At 34.8% G+C, this 22,651-nt stretch overlaps 1 protein-coding gene across 9 annotated transcripts in view; it reads left to right on the top strand.

The window, feature by feature from the left end:
* Positions 1–22,174, top strand: part of LOC134543136 (zinc finger protein 569-like) — a 58,709-nt gene extending 36,535 nt beyond the window's left edge. For 7 of the 9 annotated variants that reach the window (XM_063387977.1, XM_063387978.1, XM_063387979.1 and 4 more), the window contains 6 exons: positions 3,820–4,007; positions 5,293–5,436; positions 7,155–7,378; positions 8,516–8,710; positions 9,917–10,202; positions 13,593–17,688. In XM_063387977.1, coding sequence (XP_063244047.1) covers positions 3,820–4,007; positions 5,293–5,436; positions 7,155–7,378; positions 8,516–8,710; positions 9,917–10,202; positions 13,593–15,245 — 2,690 coding nt within the window. In that variant the 3' untranslated portion in view covers positions 15,246–17,688. The other 2 variants (XM_063387985.1, XM_063387982.1) reach the window with 1 other exon arrangement.
* Positions 22,175–22,651: the final 477 nt, after the last annotated feature.

Here is a 22,651-nt window from a genome sequence, read left to right as displayed (position 1 = left end):
ATCAGCGCGATCAGTGTCCGTCGGACACAGTTTAGGTCATTGCAATTGTAGTCGGGCTTTAAGGCCCTTCTTGTAGACGGGTTTCACAGTGGTAAGACACTGCACACTTATTCCAAAGGTTCCAGGTTCAACATGTATCATTTCTGACCCCTTCCGTTCCCATCTGTACGGAGTATTTTTTGATAGACTAAATATTATGTTTTTGTCATTCAGTAGGTATATCAGCTGGTTTTATAACCAGTGACCTAGTTTTGTATTTATGTTTTATCATTCTGGAGTATTGTAATCAAATTTGGTATTTTTATTATGTTTATTTATAAAACCCCTTAAGTGTGTGTTTACTGATTATCACTTTGTTGCCTAAGTTACTATTTATGTGGGTGTGATTTTCAAAGTTTTGTTAATTTAAATGTTCTTTTTATAATTATAATTTTACATGTGTGTTTCATAGTGTGTCGATGACATTTCTAGAACGTAGGAAAGTTGTTTAAGTGAAAGAGGCTGTGCTTTCTATGTTTAGTTGTTGTTTGTGGGCTGGGTGGAGAAGTCAGCAATATGTATTTTCATTTTTGAGAAGAATAAAAGATCTAAATTCATTTAGATTATTTGGTAAATATGTAGTTTAGCAGTATTTGTGAGAAAAAAAATGTTAAAAATCAGATAATAATTTTATTATATGCTCTTTCACTTTCTCTTTTCATTAAACCTGGCGGAGATAAGAATTTCCAAATACTTAAGGAGATATCACCGTTCTTATTTTGCAATACAAGACTTGTGCTATCATTCAACCGTCGCTATTTTTACATGCTTTATATTAGCTTCACCTGTATGTTTGTCTGTCCGTCTGTAACTCTGTCTGTCCGTCTGTAACTCTTTCGACTAAGAGTGAGTGACTCATCACTGTAAAATGTCCCACCCATTTCATTACGTTCGTTAGCCGAGCGGTCTAAGGCGCGCGACTTCCGTGACGTCAGCTTTCGGATTCAGCGATCGTGGGTTCTACTCCCGGCCACGCCGAAAAAAAATTTTTTTTTTTTTTCCCCGGTAAATTCTAATATTATATCCATACATCTAACTGCAAATGATTCGTAGAGACTTTACCATTTCTTTGTGACGTTGCAACTCCAAATAGTTATCTCAGATGGTAATAGGTAGTGTCGGTAACTCATTTCCCTATGATAATTATACATAAATATAGTTTAAAAAACTAAAAAAACATGCTTTTAAAGAATATCAAACTAAAAAGTTAAAAATAAATATAGTTTAAAAAACTAAAAAACATGCTTTTAAAGATTATCAAACTAAAAAGTAAAAAATAATTTTAAAATTAAATTTATGACAATAGTATATAAGCAATACTAGTATAAATGAGAAAAAAGCATGGGGCGCTTAATATTCAAAAAATATGGCACAAAGCGCCTCAAGCTTTTTTCTCATTTATACTAGTATTGCTTATATACTATTGTCATAAATTTAATTTTAAAATTATTTTTTACTTTTTAGTTTGATAATCTTTAAAAGCATGTTTTTTAGTTTTTTAAACTATATTTTTTTATTTTGCAGTGTGTTCGTGAATGCCTAATTAATTAAAATGGTCTATTAGGTCAGGTCAGTTACATTATAAATATTTTCAAAATACTAAGTGGACATTAAAAATAATGTGAATTAATTTTAATGGTTGTTTAGGTTTAAAGTATTTATAATGTAACTGACCTGACCAAACAAACCGCGACAAAGGATGAACAGTAGGAACTCACATAATTTTTTTTTTTTTTTTTACTTATTACTTGCGCAACAATATCCAAATAACAAATAAAACATTAAAATTTGAAACGTTAAAAACTCACCTAAGTTAGAGGCGGGTACAATTCCTTTGCCATTAGTAGAAAATGATGTAGTCGTTCACCTACGTCGCGGAAAAAAAAAATTCATACTCGTAAACAAGAAACAATTGTCAAAGTCGCATGTTTGCACAGGTATTGTGATTGAAAAATAATTTTTTTTATATCCTAAAGTATTTGTATTTTCTTATCTCCGCCGGGTTTAATGAAAAGAGAAAGTTAAAGAGCATATAATAAAAGTATTTTAGGATTTTTAACATTTTTTTTCGCAAATACCGCTAAACTACATATTTACAGATTCTTTTATTTGATAATCATTGTTAAAAGTTTCGAGTCATTTAACACTCAGAGACTGACTTTACACCTAACTACGTGCAACTTCAGATGATGTCTGGTGTCAAGTGTGTTTGTATGTGCAAGGAGCAATTGTCGTCTTTGCCGGGCAGGATTGTGACTTGTTACAAACCCCTAGTCCAGCCATCCTGATGTTGGTTTTCCATGTTTTCCTAAAATCGCTCCAGGCAAAGGAATTTTTTATATCCTAACATTTTGGCTAATAAGTATTGTATTATTTCATTACCTGAGGCAGAATTATTTTCCAGTAGAATGTTCATTAAATAATATGTATAATTATTGGGCTATACATTTACAATAAATGGTTGGTGATGTAAATGAGATGATCAACATATGGTATTCTATACTTTAATATAATGCAAATGGTTTCTTCTTGCTTTAAAAAAGCTTTTAAGTCGAGCTGTGAACATCTGCTGTATTTCGAACCGTGTATTGTTAAAAGTTTAATTTCTTGAATATATGTTTCCAAAGGTTACTTTTCCACATGTATTGCTAAATATTTATTGAAAAGTGAAAGGTGAGCTGGGTTAGGTTAGCTACATTAATTAAATTTTTTTGATATGTAATAAGTATTGCTGACCTAACCTAACCAACCATTATTTTAAATATAGCTTATCTGATAAAATGTAACCTCTAAAAACTCATAAATTGCTTAGAATATCACAATGCCCTATACGGTATGTTTAGGAAAATTGTCAGGAAGTACAAAAAATGTGTGTTTTCAGTTACCTCCCCCCCCCTGCTTTTTTTTTTGTTGTTTTTAACATAGTGTGTTCTTGACAGTTACCATGTGTTTATTTCTCAGTATCCTGGTTTTGTTCATTGGTTATAAATGGGGTGGGGGGGAAAAAAGAAAAGAGATAGTCATGTTTCCATTACAGGGAAAACAGAAAGAGAGAGATATGGGCCAGATCATGGCCACAAGTCACGTTCTCTATCATCAACTTGCTATCATTGCATTCAACCAAAATAAAATAACATAAAAGTTAGAAAAAAACTAGATGTTTAGTTTCTAGTATCATATTTAACTTATCATCGAGAATATTGAGAGATTTAATAGAATTTATATATATAAAAAGTGGTTTTTGAATTTGTTGAATTTTTTGCAAGTTTTGTTAATTTTTTATTTTTATATTTTTTAGTTTGAAAAGGTTGCTGATAATGTCGAGAATTTGCAGTGTTTATTACACAGTTTTCATGTCACATGACATATGTTATAAATTTCTGATCACAAAAAGCTTTAAATAAACAACACAAATACAGTAACATAAGATTGACTATACTCAATCTGTTGAGGTAGCCATTGTTCTTTCAGGAGTGCTAGTGTATTACTAAAGGAATTATTTTACATTGCTGCAATATAAATGTTTTATTGCTCAAGAATTTTGTGATTACATTTAGTGCAACCAAATCACTGATGTGGGTTTACTGATCCTACTGATAATTATTTATACTTAAAAGAGGAAGCTCTATAAATGAAAATATTGCATTAAAAGTTATTTTGAATGAAAATAAATAATTAGCCTTGCATAAGAACTTGTTGGGTGTGCCAAAGTACATAAACTAGGACATTTTTTTTGTGATTATGCTTCAATTGTTTGATTTTTGTTAACGTACGATTTAGGTTTGACTACAGACTCGGAGGATAAAGTATTCAGTGCAGACATGGGGAAAGCAAAAGCGGGTGAACAGCCAGTCGGAAAGCTGTGTCGATTGTGTGGGCAGTTGAAGGATGATGTAACACCCATTTTCAGTGCTAAAGGAATCAGATTACAACTTTGCAAGAAACTTGAACATCTACTGCGAATTACGGTAGGTACATCTTTTACTCTTGCTTGTCATTCATGTTGTAGGAACCCAATTGTTGGCAGCTAATTTTTGAAGAAAAACAATTCATGTGAAAGTTCCAAGTTGTTCCCCTTCCTTTCCTTTGCCCTAAAAAAATTCACGAAGTTTCAGTATTTCGGCAGATTGTGAGAACCACATAGTGTGTGGCAATTTGGCACGATTAGGAAAGATTTTAAGGAAATGTCGGACTGAAATTCCTTAATATCCCAGGAATTTTATTTTGTGTCTGGTGTTGCTTTTCTCTTTGGGCACTGAAGCACTGCTAATTTCATCCTTTGCACAATTAATGAGCTTTGGGTGATCAGTTCTGCCACGTTTACCTCTCTTCCAATTTTTTCTTTGCAAACGTTTCCTTCAATGTGTTAACTTTAACACTTTTTCTGCACGCAAGCTGCAGAGGTGTAAGTTATGAGCGAGATTTAGACAACTCTTGAATTTACAACTTGGCCTGTGACAGTGGAGACTGCACATTGAAGCTATTAGCTGAATTTGCACGAGAAATTGTTAATGATTATGGTTATTGAGCCAATTTAATATATTGTTGGATTGGTAAGAATTGTGTTTGATTAGAAACAGTTTTGTTTAATTGAAAAATGGTTTGGTTGCCAATAAAGTTTTTTTCCCCCCCTTGAAACATGACTTTTATCAATTATAAATGTTTTGGTTAGCATAGAAGTTTTCTAATTGATTGGAAATATGTATTTACAATTAATTACTTTATCTACTTGATAAAACAGTTGAATTAGCTCAGTTCATTAAAATGAAATTTGGTGAAATCTTTAGTTTTAAAAATTAACAGCAGAACCTTGTTTTTCAGAGTGTTTTTATGGATAAGTTTCGCCCTATTTTAAATTAAATCACAAAATGCATATTTGATAATAAAATTAATACAAACAGAACATGGTCTTTTTTGAAAGCAATTTTAACAGTTACCTAATATAACTAGGCAAATGATCAAGCCAGACACTGTGGAAAATTTGAATTCTGTTTATACTCTTTGAGTTAGAACATCATTCCATAACTGGATTAGGTGCCTGCCCCCTTAGTATGTAATAGGTTCTTTAGCACATTGAAGTATACAAAACTTTGCAGTAGTTTCCAATAAATAATATCTTAAATGTTAGTTCACTAGTACAAATTCTACCTATACTTGTTGGTTGCAGAATATTTTAATTTCCTGTAACTTGCAGGCAAACTGTTAAATGGGATTTGTGTTGGTAGAGAATTAGTTTCTATTTCATATTTGCAGGTGTCTAAAAATGACAAACTTCCCAAACATGTTTGTGACAAGTGTGTGGTGCAACTCAACATGTGTGACAGTATGATGGAATTTTTCAAACAGACCCAAAGTTCTCTGGAGAAGGTGCTCAATTCAGAGTCAGAAGATGATGAGGTATGTAGGTTTAGTTAAAAATATTTGCTCTCCTTCAAATAATACGTACATAATTATGAATATACTTAACAATATATAAGTGTACAGGTACAGTGTATTAATTAGTTTTAAAAAAAATTAACTTTTCAAACTGTGGACTTAAGTTACAGTAATTCCTTTCCAATTATAACATGTACATGCTTGTGTGAAGATTTCTTCTACACAATAACAAAAATTTGTTCTGTGTGGCTAATGCTAATACAATTGTTCGTAGCTTCTTTGTTGTGCATAGTTTTTAAGTATCATGGAAATGTGTCAATTCACACTATTCAAGGTAAGAACTTTTTGATGTGTATTGTATAGGAGTTTTTGAGACTTGACTACTTAATATGCGTATAAAATTTTTAAAATAATTATTTAATTCTATGAGCTAGTTTTGTGCTACATGAATAATTTGTTTATTTTGTTCCTTGCTTCACAAGTCTGAATGTTCCTTGTAGTCACTTGTAAAAAAAAATTTCATCTTATCTTGAACAGCGTTTGGAAAGTAAAAATGTTTATTAAAAGCAATTATAAATTTTTACTTCAGAAAAAGAAACAAACATTTAATAAATAAATTTTAAAATAAATCGGTTGGTAATATAATTGCTTGTATTGTTACGATTTACCGTGGGTTCGTAAAGGATAGCCCAATTAAAGATTTTTATCACACACAGTTTTATTTATTTCCACTACTTATGTCACTTACAATTAATCTTCTAAGATGGCAAATAATTAACTACACTTAAAGAAATGTCTATTCCCCAGTCACTCGTTTTCACACTCACCACGCCTCGCTGGGCCGCACCTCTGGCGCAACTCTCACCGCAGCACCCCTCGTGGTCCTCCATCGCAGGACTCCGCCGCCGCCGCCACACTTCCCCTTCGCCGAGATCCCACTCGACGCCTCGCTCGGAACTTCGCCGCGCCCGCAACACTATTTCCCGGAACTGAACTCTTCGCCCTGGAACCTTCGTCCAGGGACTTCGCCACTCTATCGCCCGGAAATTCCGCCGCGGGAAAACTCCCGACTTCACTCTGAACTCTCTGCTCAGACTGACTCGAAGGTCGGCCCAACCTCCTTATATAGCCCTTGGGTTCCATTCCAGAACAGTCGAGCATGTCTCCGAGATATTGCGCGACCTTCACCGTCGAAATGTCCAGAAACGCGTCGTGAGTCCTGTCGAAGGATGCGGCGGCTGCTCAAAGAACGCCGATAAACGCAACAAGCATCGGGTTCCCACAAAACGCGCCGATAAACATGTCTGAGTCCTGTTATGCCGCAGTGCGGCCTCTTTTAAGTAACTCGATCTGAGGCAGGTGCGCGCTGCGGTCAGGATGTCGCGAGATAGTATGACACGAGATACCAGGGAGAGGATGCGGGTGGAAGGGGGCGCAGACAGGCCGAACGAGCGCGGCGACGCCAAGCACTGCAGCCAAGCGCGATCGTAACAGTATCTTGGTTAAAGGAACAATTTACAAGTTAAAATCTATAGGTAATCAAAATCTGCAGTTTGAGAAGTTATGGTTGTCTAGATGTCTGTGTACTGTATTCCCCAAGACCTAGAATGCCCTAATCATAGGGTTGATGGTTTTTTTACATTGTATGGGCATAATTTGCATGACAATTAACTTTGTTTTAGTGGACAGCCACATTGTTTCAATAATAGTTTGTGGTTACTAAGAGTGTTTTGTTTTAGGCACGTGTTGCTGATGAAGGGACAGTACCAGATGTCAAACCGCAGACGTTTGAACCATCTAAATCGAGGATATACAAAGCAACTGAAGAACCACCTGAATCAAGGCTGTCCATAGATCCTGCAAAACAATCTGAATTAAGGCTGTCCACAGAAATGGCAAAAACATCAGAATTAAGGTTATCCAAGGAATTTGCAGAGCTATCTGAGTTAAGGTTGTCCAAAGAGTAAGTGTTTTAAGCTTTCAGGATAATGTGTATGAATGGATTGGGTACTACTGTAATGAGAAACTGGAAAAAATTACGGATTCATATAGAACTCAAAAAAATATTTTTCCTTTGTGTCACTTTCTTGGTTGAGTAACAGTTTATTTTAAGGAATTAAGAACTTGTAGTTAATCACTGTTGCAAAATATTCTCCAAGTGCTTAGAAATTTAGAATTACTAACAGGGAAATTTTATTTTTTTAAACTTATGCCCATAATTTTATTAAACTATATTAATTTACATATTTCCCATCTAATCACAAAGTTAGCTCCAGCAATATTTTATGTTCTACAATAATGTCACTGAAATAATCTTTTGCATTTACTGGGATTGCCTGTCCTCTTCAGAGTAGCCTCAGTAGAATTCACTCTGCACAGGTGCCAAGAAAATATGGTTCCATTGCCTTGTTCCTAGTCGCTGCCAGTAGAGCCAGTATAAAAAAAAATAGCATGGACTATGCAGACCTCTTTAGTTAGTAATTACAGTCTTCCTTGACTTGTGCTTTATTCTCTTTGGCACTTCCAGAAAGTAACCTTGTTAGATGCGACCTTCTGAAAAATGCTAGTCAGTCCAACTTTGCAACATCCTTTAGAAGTTTTAGCAATTTTTTTTTTTTTTTTTTAATAGCATGTCATATTTTTCTTCAGATTTATCATATTGTACATGATCACTGATATGGAATTAGAAGAAAATCTGAACATTGTTCAGGGAGGGGCCATGCCGCTATGCCTTCCCCCCCCCCCCTCCCGAATCTGCCAGTGGCCAAGGAAGACCCCTGTTTTAATATTAACAATTGTTTGTGAGTTTTGTAGTAGTTGCATAGACCCTTTCGTGCAGATGCTAGTTCTGCATAAACCGCATTTGAAAGGCCGCTGCCTTGTGTGACGCAGCATGTACAACTTAAACAATGTGCAATTTTTGTAGATTGTGATTCTTCAGGTTGGTGACTAAAAAAAAAAGTTTGTTGTTTGGGTTGAGTAGCTAGTTTCGCTTAAGATTTTAGTAGTACTTCATTTGGTACGTGTTAGAAAAATTAAGTCTTTTTACTTTTCAGAAACTAACCAAATTTATCAACTTTTTTTTTTTTTAAATTTACAGTTCAAATGAACCTGAAGGCAGTGACATGTCAGACAAACAAGGTACAAACAATACTGAGTTCGACCCTGCAACTCTGGATGAAGATGTGCTGTTTGCAATGCATGGCATGTGTGTCTCTCTTCCGATCCAATGTGACTTCTGTGAAGAAATGTTTGACGACCTGGAGGAGTTTGATTCACACATTGCCAACCACAAGTACAGTCTCCTAATTTTACTAAAATTTTGTAGTTATTGGGGATGGCTTGTTAGTTGATCTCAAGTGGAATTTCTTGACTTTTCCATTAATTTTAATAGCCAGAACTTTTGATTCTTTCTTTATATAAACATTCTTCTGTACAGTTATGCCCTTGCTGTAGTTGCTTTTTGAGCATGCTAGATAATTACTTTGTTAGGTCAAAACTTGAATCAATTTTTTTTAGAATGTAATTAGACAGAATCATTCTAAAACAACTTAAGTGAAAGCAAATGAATATGTACTTTTGTTCATCAAAGTTTCTGCTCAATATTAATTTATTAAAATTTTGAATAAAGTAGTCATAGTAGAGCTAGTATTGTACCCTAATCCAAAGCATTAATTTTATGTCCAGTTAATGTTTGTGGCTTGTCATATTTATTACATTTTGATGGTAGTTCTTAAAACTTTTGTTTATCCATGAATTATGTGTATTTTCATGCATGTGTTGAGGTTCTCCATTTCAGTTGATAAAACACATTAAGACAGTTATCATGACTCAAAAAATATTCCAGTCCATCTTTTAAAAAAAATTATTCTTTATATGTAAGGTTGGTCTTCAGCCATTTAAGTCAGTGGTGCCACCCTATATATTTTGTGATGTAGCATCAATAATTATTAGACCATTAGTTGGTGTTCAAAGTGCTGGAAAACAGTAGGACAAAATTTATTGAAATATGAAAGTACGGGTCTTACTGCATCGTTTAACTTGAACTTATCCAGGGTGTATATTTACACTTGCTCTCTCACAAGCAAAATTCTTCATATCTACTCAGTACTTAATTCCCTCTCTCTCCCCCCCTCTCCCCCTCTCCCCTCTCTCTCCCCCTCTCTCCCCCTCCCACACTCTCTCCCCTCCCTCTCCCTTTCCCCCTCCCTCTCCCTTTCCCTCTCCCTCTCCCTTTCCCCCTCTCCCTCTCCCCCTCCCTTCCCCCCTCTCCACCTCCCTCCCTTTCCCCCTCTCCCCCTCCCTCTCTCCCTCTCTCTCAGCTGTAATTAATTATTCACTTACTCCACAGCTGTTATAATGAGTCATCGTTTGAAAGTGCTTATTTATTAATTTTTTTTTTATCATTGGATAGTTAGTTACATTTAATTCACAACTGTCAACATGATGCTAGTTGAGCTGTGCTGCGCGAGATGACGGTGATGGGACGCCGCTTGCGCAGAGAGCAGCGGGTGTTCTCGTGCCAGCTGTGCTCCAACTCGTACGTGTCGTGGAGCAACCTGGTGGCCCACCGCAAGGCCTGCCACGGCGGCAGCGTGCTGTCCTGCGACCAGTGCAGCGGCCGGACGCACCACCCTGACCTCGCCCCGGTCAACTACGGGGTGAAGGGCTTCCCCGTCGGCTGCGAGGAGTGCGACGAGGGCTTCAGCTCCCTGGTGCAGCTGTCCCGCCACTACAGGGTCACCGTCAGCCACCAGCTGGCCGACGCGTCGCAGCAGCCCGACAAGGTTTGTGACCTGGCACGCTTTTTGCCGTCGCGTTCCGCGACTGGATTCATCTCCATGTTAAACATTTAACTTTTGAATTATTTAATATGGATATGACTGGACAAATACAGTAGAACCCCTGTCATACACTTTTCAACGGAGGGCACAAAAATGGTGTATGATGCGGGAAAGTGTATGAAAAGGGAATGGCAATAATAATTTTTTTTTTTTTTTCAATCTAGCATACAAGCACAATGTCAGATTAAATTCAAATACATAATGTTTAAATAATTGCATTATATTAATGAAAGATATGAATTAATCATTGTATATACATATAATAAAACCACCAAAAATGTAAAATACAGTCCATAATCAAGTAAAGCCGACATGAGAAACAGTGGCCTTAAGCCCGGGCTACATTCGCAATAGCACGCAAACAGCACAGACGCACAGAAGTTCAAAGGTAAACAATGAACGTTTTTCAAAATAAAAGCATTAAAACATAGTTTATCAGGAGGAATATAACAAAAAAATTAGTTAATTTTAAGATTTTTCCGCTTCGTAAAAATGTATGAAACTGGAAATTAATGATTATATAAGTGTATGTTCCGGGAAAGTAAACCATTGTAAATACAGTACTTTCGGCGGGACCAAAATTAATCGGCGTATGACACGGGAAAATGTATGAAACGGGAACGTATCATCGAGGTTCTACTGTAATACTAAGTCAACCTTTCTACCAAATTGTTTGCATTACAGTAATTTTGTAATTTAAGGCTGGAAATAATTTTTCGAGGTATGAAAAATCTTGTCTCTCTTATGGTTTTGCATGAATAAAAATGCAGATGTCTAAATTTTTTAATGTAAGGGGAAAATATTAAGTTGTAACTTTCAGGTCTTTATTTATGATGGTAGGAAATAAATTTCATGCTTTTTTTAATGTGTTCGTTAAATGGTATGAAACATTGCAAATACAGTAAAACTCACTTAAGACGTTCCCACACAATACCGTTTCCCCTCTAATAGTCAGATATTTCTGTCCCACAATTTTCTCCATAAATACGTTATTTTTTTTAGAGTAAGAAGATATTTAAAAAAAAAATTTGTTTGCCGTACAAAATGAGGTTTTTCTAAAGTTGAAATCTTTTATTCATTAGTATATACAATTTACTTATTTAGTTGACAGAAATACAAAGCTGTCTCATTTGTAAATTCTCTTTCAAACACTTGTGTCAAATTTTACAACTTTTTTCTGTTCGGTTGTCGGATTGTGTATTTTTTGCATTAAAAAATTAAAGTTGCATGCACAGCAAGATTTGGAGCAGTAACAGACATATTCTCCCAATTTATACTTTTTTCTGTGTGTCCTTTGAAAAGAATTCTAAGGGTTTTCATGGTATGTAAGTATTTTTTATACATAGTGCATTTGCATCTTCATCTGTGTAATTCAAAAAATGGTAAGTGAATAAATGCTTGTCTTTTGTAGCCTTAGGTAATAGCATAGCCAACAACAGTGTAAATTACAGCAAGCAAACAAGCAAAACAATTGGAACTTGTATATCCCCACATTACAAAACAAGGAATCTTAAAAATTAAAAAAAATTAAAAAGCGTGGTAACAGAGATGTGTGGTTATCAATGCATGCATGTAGTTGGAAGATATTTAAAATTGCTGGAAGATATAATTTTCTTATCTGTATGCTCTCAGGAAAATATTACTTGATTCAACTAAATAGAAAGTGTTAAATACACTATAAATTTTTAACACAGTTTAGAAATTTGTGTTTGACAATACATAAACACATGAACACATGACAAGTAATAAATGAAATGGTTTAAGAATGTCAAGACAGTGCCAATATTTAATATCTAGTATAGCATTGTAGCATCAAAAAATAAAGTTCTTGTGAGTGCAATGGTTAAATTTTAATGGTTCACTATTGTGAGGACAAACCTCAGTTATACTATCAGTATTTTTTTTTTACATTGTTTGCAGATGTGACTTATGCAAGTACATTAAGAATGATCAACATTGATTATTACAACATCTGCAGATTAATATTAAGTATTTAAAGAACCCTAATGAAGTACTTTACTTCAAAAACAGTTTTCTTGTATGCTGATGATGGTTAACACACATTCATATTGTTACAATATTGTGAAAACAGGTTCAAAAATAGATAGCCCAATTCATTAAATAAAGTTTTAATTATTAACTACTATTTATGCTATTAATTTAATTACAACATTTAAAATGTCTGTTCACTAACTAATCACTCCTTTGCTCTCTTCTCTGGAACTTGGTTCAACAGTGACTCTCCCTATTGTGTTCCTCTTAACCTAACACCTCTGTCCCAACACACTGTTTACCTAGCACCTCTGTCCCAACACACTGTTTACCTAGCACCTTTGTCGCAACACACTGTTTACCTAGCATCTCTGTCCCAACACTGTTTACCTAGCAATTCTGTCCCGACACATTGTCTTGAACTACTCACTCGTCCGGGAGTCCTCAGAATCATCCTGAGGGACTGAGGGTTCAGTGACAAAGCGCTTAGGAAGGGGTAAGCAGGAGTGAGAGGGTATTGAGGACTGCCACTAATCTGACAGGGAATGTGCCATGCTAATGGTTCACGCCCCACCCGGGGGCTAATGGGAATGCTGGTTGGCTTGCTGGCCCAATGGGCTGTCTGTCATGTGAACCCATCTCTAGTATGCTCATAACAATATTTTGAAAACCTTTTTGAGATTTGTGGTTAATAGTAAAGTAGTATTTGTGACACTTCCAGTAATGGTGACATTTCCTAGCATTGCTTGATGTAAGATTGTGTTAGCATTATAAAAACTAGAGCATTTATTTCATTGTCACATCAAGTACCACACAATGAGGCTAAATTTCTAAAAGGGGATAAAAAAAGGTTTTTACTGTGAAGTTTTGTTAAAGTTTCTGAAGGTAGCTAAATCTGCCCATATGCAAACCTGAATAAGTAAGATAAAACATTAGTATCTTTATTTATTTGATTCAGAAAAACTGAACAATGTAAGTATCATTAGATTTCAGTTGTTAAATTTTTTTTTTTAAATGAGGAATGAAATTTTCTTGCAATTTTTTTGTTTCCTAATTACTTAATGTTTCAAGTATACCTAGTTCCCATCCAAAATTATTTAGGTTATAATTTTAATGAGAGTATGGTAGTTCATTTGGTTGTAGAGTTTAGCTTAGTATAGCTATAAAATTGAATAATTTGGGCACAATAATGCTTTTTTTATATATTAAATTTTTAATAAGAGATGAGATTTCTCCTATTTCATATTGATGCTGTCTTAATATTCTTTAATGAATTTCATGGTCAGTTTGTCTTCTGTGTTTTCTTTTTTTGAACCAACCATGTTATATTATTTCATGCAGGATGCGATGGTTGGTCGGAGGACGAGAAAAATGGAGGGAGGATCATCAAAAGAATATTTTGCATGCCCAATTTGTTTGGAGCAGTTTACTCAGAAGATTGATTATGTGGCGCACTTGAGGCAGTGTGATGAATGCTCAAACAAGTTTGCAAGTTTGCTGTGGCACAAAGGCAACCACAGACAAATTAAAGCTAGTATTTGTGAAGGTAGCAACGGTGTCCTGACGGGCCCAGACAGCATTACAAAGCATAGACGTGGCACCAAGAAAATCTTTCGGTGTAACTGGTGCATTAAGGCTTTTAATCAAAAAGAAGTTTTGGCAAATCACAAGAAAAATCACCGTTATGTAAAAGACTACTATTGCATCAACTGTTTGGCCTCATTTGCCAAACTAGAAATGTTTCAAAAGCACCTGAAAGTCTTTCACCCTGACCCAAACTCATTCTTACTGTGTCATATTTGTGGAAAGCAAGTGCTTGTTGGGACTTTTTTGAGTCATTACTGTGGTTGCTGTAGCTTGAGAAGACGTGAGATATCTGACCACCGTCACCAATCCCTTATGTGTGGTGTGTGTTTGAGGGTTCTCGCCAGCAAAGGGTCTTTAAGGAAGCATAGTGGTCTCCACGATCCGAGCGCGAAAGAAAGTCGCACGTGCGAGGTATGTGGCGAAACTGTTCGTGAAACTGGCAATATTATTTTACATGCGAGGACTCATTATGGCGAAGAGGACGGTCTTCTTCCAGAAAGTTACCAACCGATCCTTCAAAGGCTAAAAAAATTCAGACTAGATCGTAGGCGGAAGCGAGAAGATTTGATTTGTGAGTACTGTGGCAAATTCTACAAAAACTGTACGTTGTTGAAGTTGCACGTGCTGCGTCACACAGGGCAACGGCCTTTCAAATGCAGTTTATGCAGTAATGCATTCTACACTAAGAATTTGCTGGAAATCCACATTCGCAGTCACTCTGGTGAACGTCCGTACAAGTGCCCTTTCTGCAGCAAGGCATATACCGGTCCTACGGCCCTTTACATACACAGACGCTCTCACAGCGAGGTAAAGCCTTACACCTGTTCGGAGTGCAATAAAGTGTTTGCGTGGAAGCACTTCCTCAAATATCACGTCCGCTCTCATACCAAAGAGCGGCCGTTCTCCTGCAGTCATTGCTCTAAATCTTTCTCTCATAAACAGACGTGGAAGAGGCACATTACAAATGCACACACTTCAAAAATCAAGAAAATTAGTAAAAAGGGCCAAATATCTAACTCTTTCCATAAAGGATCCAAAAATAAAGTTCTTGTTTCCGGTGACCAGTATCAGCTGCCAATGGATGAGCAATTGACCAGTCTTCAGCTGCCGAGAGATGATTTGCTGGTTGGTCCCGATCAATATCTACTGCTCAATGATGACTGTCTGGTGGATGATGTGCATAAACTGACTGTAGATGATCTGCTTGCTTGTCCCAATTGTAATGCGGTTTTCAAATCGGATCAAGAGCTGACAGTCCATTGCAATGAACTGAGTTGTATAAATGTTTCGGTCATAGGCAATGAAGAATCAAACACTAATGTACAGGTTGTCGTTTTGCGACCTAAGGATTATGAAGAAGAAAGAGAACCATCTTCTGAAACTGTAGTAAATCTTGTAATACTTTAAATTTAAAAAAAAAAAAAAAAAAAGGTGTCTGGAGTAGTAAGAACTTGAAGCTGTTAAGTTTTTGGAGGAACAAAAAAATCTGGAATATTAACCAGAAAAACTTTTGGTTGATTATGTACATATTTATAGCTTTAGTTACCAAAATAATTCTGTATAAAGAACATCTTTTAAAGGATTTATTATAGTTTTATCCATGTTACACCATATTATTCTCATACAAATTTTTGGTAGTATTGATGTATCTTCACATAATTTTTGCACACTGTGTAATCAGTGATAATAAATCATGCTGAGTACTTTGCAACTTAATTGTTTGTTTTGTTGCCCAAATATTTCTCTATTATATCATCTTAACATTTAGACTGTAAATTAATTGCTTGAGTAAGAAGTTTGGAGCACATGCTTAGAATGTGGTTGTTTTGAAATAGGTGTTTAATCTACTGGTTTTTATTTATTTATTTTTCTTAGCTTGTGGCATGCTGTCAGCCAAATAAAATAGACAAATTTATGTAGCCATTAGGTGGTAAATACTTATCAAAGTAATTAATTGTTTAAATGTTAATCTTGCAATCAATACAGAATGCAGTGTTGTATGAAACGATACAATTAGCAGTTCTTTAAAAATTCAAATCTTTATATAGCACCAATAAGTTTAAGTAAAAAAAAAAAAATCAGTAACTTTATTCTGCAAGCCTGCCACTGAGATCTGTTTCGAAATCCTGTATGTAGCATTTAAAAATCTTGTAATATTCAAAATCTAAATTCACTTTAGGTTTTGTGGTAATTTAATTGTACAAAGTAAAATAATAGGTGTGCATGTTGAAAGTAAGGGCTTATTGAAACACTAAGATAAACTAATGTTCATATGTTCAGGCTTAAGTAATACCACATTTTTTGATAAACTGGTGTTAAAAATATTTTTTTAAATTTTCTTGATTGTTGATTTTCAACTTATGGAAATGAAGGGGAATAGAAACTAAAGTGAAAGGTTGGTTAGGTTAAGCTACAATAATAATATGTAAATTACAATTTTAACAAAAGTGACTTTAAATTAATGTAGCAAATGTAACTTAGCTAACCTTTTATCTAGTAATTATTTGACTTATTTCCTGGAAGCTGCAACTCTACAACGTTTACAAGTAAAAATCATTTGTGATAGTTTAAGTGTACAGCAAACAACTTGGTATTGTTTTTACAAGCCAAAACATTTCCTTAATTTTTTACTTAATTTCAATAAGCTGCAACTTTCAAAATTTACCCAAGAAGGTACACACATAGCACTTTATAAAAAAAGTTTCATAAAAAAATTCTCTAATTGCACCTAATAAACCATTAGGTTTCGTTAAATGCTTTAAGTGCAAATATAAAATACAAGATAAAATTTTTATTTCAAATCCAGGTGACCTCAGTATTTTCCTTGTTTACTAAATATAAATATATACTATTAAAATTATTTGCTACATGTTCAAGGGCATTCAGTATTGGAAAGTCCCTCTATTGTTTATGTATGCAAAAAGTTATCCTGTAACAGGTTTAATGTATCAGTCATTTTTCTGTCTGGTCTTAAGCCTCAAAAAATATCAAAGATTAACTTTGCTACACAACTTATCAATTGCCGTATGAACAATGTTTACATACTTTCGTGCTTCCGAAGATCTTTCAACCCACCCTGTCACATTATATTCGAATTTCAGGAAAACAAACGTTTAAACTTTTTTTTTTACATGCATCTGCTATTTTAATGGTTGTTAAGAATTTTATGATTACTTTATTTTCTACAAGATTCATTTGGCGATGGCTGTCTTTTCTCCATCATAACACATCTAAAAGCCATATTAACTTATCTAAACAACATGACGTCAAAAACTCAAACTGCAAATTATTCAAGAACAGAGTACTGCCATGACTCTTCTAATCTGTCAACATAACAAAAACATTTACCTCACGAAAATATATATTTCTGTAAAATAGTACCTTTTGGTAAATGTTTTTGGTCTGTTGATATAAAGCTTGGAAGTTTTGTGGCACCACACGTGATGGTAGTTTTTCACTGTCAGAGTGCTGAGTGTTAATAGCGGAGTAAAATGTAAACATTTACAGGAATACAATTTTCATGGGAAAATATTGGCCCAACCATTGTAAATATCCGTGAATGTTGCTGTTTTTCCACTAATCCGTTTCACTCTTCAAATATCCGTGAACACGAATTCAATCCTTAAAAACGGCAGACGTGTATTAGGATTAACATTACTGTGTCAAATACATATATTGATTTTAAAACAAGCTAATGTTCAAAGCTAACTTCTACTTCAAATATAAGATATTTCAATTGAAACTGCTCTTTCTTGGAAGTTAGAAATGTTTAGCTCTTTGGAGTTTTCTTTAGTTAAGGGATATTTTATTTTCATGTGTGTTCATAATATTGATACATTTGTGTTACTTTGCGTAGGTAATGTGCAGCACAAAAGATATTTGGAATGAAGTAGGAAAATACAGTGAAGATGGAGATACTGGCCCCCTGCATGACATGTTCCCTGCAAATTCAGCGGCTGACAGCGTGGCACATGACACAAGTGTGGTTGACGATTCGCAGCCTAATGCAATGTGCGTCAACTTTGTGTGTTCCTTGTGTGGGGGTCAGTTTCCCACTAGTGAAGAGTTGGACCAGCATGTCGCGAACCTGCAAGACGACTCGTCAAGCCTGCTGTGCACAGAGTGCGACATGAGGTTTTGCGACAAAGACATGTTTGTTGCTCACAGGAATCTTCATCCCAGTAATCAAAACCACGTTCCTCCCGATGACTTGGAAGAAGTCATCGTGAAGGAAAATGACGTTGCCTGCAATCAGTGCGAGAATGGCTCAGATTGCAAGCACGTTGTGGACGTGAACAAAAATACTGCCAAAGAAGCATACATCTGCTTTGATTGCTCAGTCTCATATGCTAGTCTGGATCAATTAGAAGTCCACGTAAGCACCATGCACTCCAGTTGCAAAGCGGTCACTTGTGATGGTTGTAAGAAGCGGATCGGAGCAGACACATTTATCTGTCACTACGTGGAATGTCTGTCTTCAGAACGCAACGACCATGACATGCTCGATTTGCATAGAAAAACATGCCGGAAGTGCAACTCTAAGAGTGAACCTGTTTTGAGTCCAAAACGTTTCAAAGAGTCCAATACCACGGAGAAATTTCACACTTGCGAAGTGTGTCACAAGCAGATTGATGAGCTGGACAGGATAGTTAAACATGCTAAGAGTCATTACGGTCCAGATGAAAGCAATCTGCCGGCTAAGTACGTGGAAATGATCAGGCTGTTGGGCTCCGCGAAGCAGTCTGGTCGGTGCGAGCACTGTGGCAAGGTGTTTGTGAACGAGCAGGCGCTGGTCGCTCACGTCCGCCTCCACACGAAGGTGAACTCCCACGTGTGCCAACTGTGCAGCAAAGTGTTTGTGACGGAGAAGCACCTCATAGTCCACGTGCTGCGGCACAACGACGAGCAAGTCCTGGAGTGTGACCGGTGCCTCAAAGTGTTCACGTCCGTGGAGTCCCTCCGCACCCACCAGATGGTGCACAGAGGCATGTACACCTGCCCCCACTGCGGTAAGGTCCTGTCTGGTCACGTCAACTACCTGGGCCACATCCGCCTTCACTCGGGCGAACGACCCTACAAGTGTGGTCTCTGCTCCAGGGCATTCACGCTCAAACAGAGGCTCAATCTGCACATGAAGTTGAAGCATGCCACCGTTGCTTCCAGCTATGACAATCAGTATTATTCTGATGAAATGGAAGATAGTAAAGACATTTAGTCAGCAGAGAAAGTTTTTAATTTTTCACAATCAGTTTGTGCGTGTAAAATTTAGCTGGACTAGGGTCTTAGCTCTGTTTTCATCATTGCATTTTTCACACACTTCATCCTAATGTACGTTGTGCTGAATTAGTTGTACATATATTGTAAATTAAAAAATATAGATATCAAAGAACTTAATTTCTATTTTGTAGTTTTCCTGCTGACATTCTAGTTGTTTGAATAATGATTTTATAGTAAAAATGGTGTGCAAAACTTATGTGAAGATGGACAAATGTGGTGGCATTGAGTGAAGTGTTTGTTCGCCAGTTTTAGAACTACTGAGAGACATCTTGCTACCCAAGTGTGTGCACAAAATTTTAAATAGCCTATAAGCATGAAAAGGATGACTGCTGACATTAGAGTAATGAAAAATACTTTAAATTTTTTTTGTACTAAATTGTGATAACTCCACTGCGCAATGATATCAGCCAAAAATATTTATATTTTTAACATTTAAAGTATTTCTTATTTCAGCCAACTATCAAGGATGTTAAACTTATATACCATTATGTTAATATAATGCTACTGTATAACATATTTTGTGGAGAAAATATCTTATTTTAGATTTGGTCATAAACATAGTTTACATTATGAATCAATGTTAGTCATTTTCTTCAAAGTTTGTGTATTCAGTTTTCTGTTAATAGTAATAAGTGTTTTCTTGTTCAAATGTGTTTACAAGAACTTTCTCAAGTGCAATGCATTTTTTAATAGTAAATGCTTGTTTATAAATGAAAGGACTTGCACTAAGACAGTAATAGTTTCAATTAAATAGAGTTGGTGGGGACCAACTGAAACACTTATTACCGAGCACAAAAATAAAGCAAATCAATGAAATGTTCCTGTTAATTGCTACATGTAATCACTCTTCAAACACTTGATTTTTCCCATTTTATATAAATTTGATTTTGTTTTGGCTTAAAAAGAAGTATTAAATTACGTATTTTTAATAAGGCCCAGATGTACCTTATTGTAACATTTGCACCAATACTAATACTCTGTTATGAAACCCACTTAATTATCAATACAGCAAAGGCATTGGCATTATTTTAATTTATACTTATCTTAATTACTTTTACTTGGGCCAAATATCTGTTGCATTTTCTGGCCTCATTACAGAATTGAATTAATTATGTCTTCTTTTTTTTTTGTTTGACCTGTGATTGTCCAAATTTGTGATTGCTCAGGTAAATTATGAAAAAACTTAATAAATCCACTTAGTTGAACAGAGTTACGCTTGTGCATGCAGGCACGCGTGTACATTCTCACTCACTCACTCACTTGATTCGTTCTCATTAAAAACATAAAATTAGGATTCACAAACTCTTATGTTACAGTCTGCAAAATTTGCTAACTTTTTTGTTTATCGTTAACAAATTATACTATTACTACTATGTTTTAAGTCTAAGCTAGTTTTGCTACTGGTTCACTTTTAAGTTTTATTGCCAGTTCTTACTAGAACTGGATTTTAATGGTCAATTTGATTCCTGTTTGGTTTTACGTCAAGAACCCCGGTTCTAATTCTGTTTCTTATAAATACAACATAAGCTCTGTTTCTAAGTGTTGAGTTGAAGTCGTTCTTGCTGGATTATTAAGTGGTTAGTGAAACACAGTAAAGATGATGACACCCTTTGCACTAGCCTAAAACTTGTATTTTTTTGATTATGCTTATGCTAACCTCATCAATCACTGCTGACTTCCAGATTCTGAAGACTTTGATACAGTCTCATTTTATAATTGAAGGGTTTTTAGCACTCATTTATATATGTTTACTTTAACTGTTAATACATTTTGGTCTTTATAATTGGAATGTAAGATTTCAAAAGTTGATTTTGGGTTAAAATGTAAAGCTGGTTCAAAAATCTAGAAACCACACCAGCCTAGTTTTTACCTTTGCATGAAACATTTTTTTTTTTACAACACATTCACTACGTACTGACTCAGACTATAAACAACATTTTCTTTAAAATTAACAAATTTAATTCTTGTTCTTGTTGCGGTCTGTAGATGAGTCAAAAACCCTAATTGGTTGTTAGGTCCCTTTCGCCTAAATTAGAAACACAAAATGTAAGACAGTTATGTTTGTAGAACATTGGTTGCATTGACAAAAGTAATTTTTGTTTGGTAAAATTTGTGTTTTTTCATTATTTGTTTTGGAATGCTGTACATTGTTTTTCATTACAATTTTGTGTTTTACCTAAAATAAACTATAAAGTCACCTGGCTGAATCTGACAATGGCATTTATCTGATTAGTTTCATTTTAGTTCAACTCACTACAAAATGTCTAAAAATGTTACAATAATTGTAAGCAAATACCTACTTCCATTTATACTTTAAATGTACTTTCTGGTGTAAAATTTAAGTTGGCTGTGTAGTATGTATTTTCAGCATCCTTTATGGTATTTAAAATTAAATTATTGTGGTATACAAATAGAAAAGTTCTTTAAAATGCCCCGTAACTCTCTGAGTGGTATTGAGCACGATAGAAATATAAAAGTGCCATTTTATGACATATGAGATTACATTTGGTATTTAATAATGAGCTACCCTCAAATTAATGGATAGGCACATGAGCATATATGATGCCTATTAACACTATGAAACATTCCTTCCATTTTGTTTTCTAGTTTGTATTTGGTCAGCATAGTTATGTTTAAAAAAAAAAGTTTACTGGTGGCTTTGGTGGCTTTCATAATTGAAGTTGTAGTTGCTCAGCAAATGTCTACTGTTTATTATGGCTTGTTTATATGTTGTATTTGTTTGGTTTAGTTTTAAGAATTTCATAAAATAACTGTACAAAACAAAGTGTGTTTTTTAAAGTTATTATCTTAAGATTAAATTGGAGCTAGGAAAACTTTTGGAAATAATTGTAAAATTTAATATTCTGTTACTGTATATTGTGGAAGCAAACTTACTAAATATTACATAATAAACTATTGTGATTTTTTATTATTGTTTTTGTAAGAACTCATATATTAATATGTATTTTGAAGTCGGATAGAGGGAATACAAGTGTCTCATAAACTTGTTTGCTGCATGCCTCTGAAATTTTCACAAATAAAATGAAAGTTTATTGAAATAGCAATTTATTTTTTGCTCAAGAAAAGAACAACCTGTGACTAACGTTATGAAAATGGTGGATTATTTTTAAATTGTCGATTTAACATTTTAATGCATCATTTGGCCCTAAAATGCGACAAATCATCAAAAAAACCAAACATTTGTAAAAATTGCCTCAAATTACAAAAATATAATTATTTATTGCTATAGTAAATTCAATTAATGCAATTTATTTTGTTTGATCTTGCATTTCTTATTAGCAACACTTTTTACATTGACATTGGCACATTTTTCAAATACATAGAGATTTGCCTATATAATTTTTTTGAGTTTTTTTGCCCCAGATATGCTTATTGTTATTACATATTATTTTACTATAAAAGTGCATCATGTAGCATTAAAAACGTTGAAGTAAGAATTGAGAAATGTTGATTTTCATTGTTGTTAAATAATACACTATCTTCAGAAATAAAGACAATGTATAAAATTAAAACCA

Source organism: Bacillus rossius (assembly GCF_032445375.1).
Source record: "Bacillus rossius redtenbacheri isolate Brsri chromosome 9 unlocalized genomic scaffold, Brsri_v3 Brsri_v3_scf9_2, whole genome shotgun sequence".
Lineage (NCBI taxonomy): Eukaryota > Metazoa > Arthropoda > Insecta > Phasmatodea > Bacillidae > Bacillus > Bacillus rossius.
The sequence above is the reverse complement of the archived record's forward strand: the minus strand, read 5'-3'. Positions and strand labels throughout refer to the sequence as shown.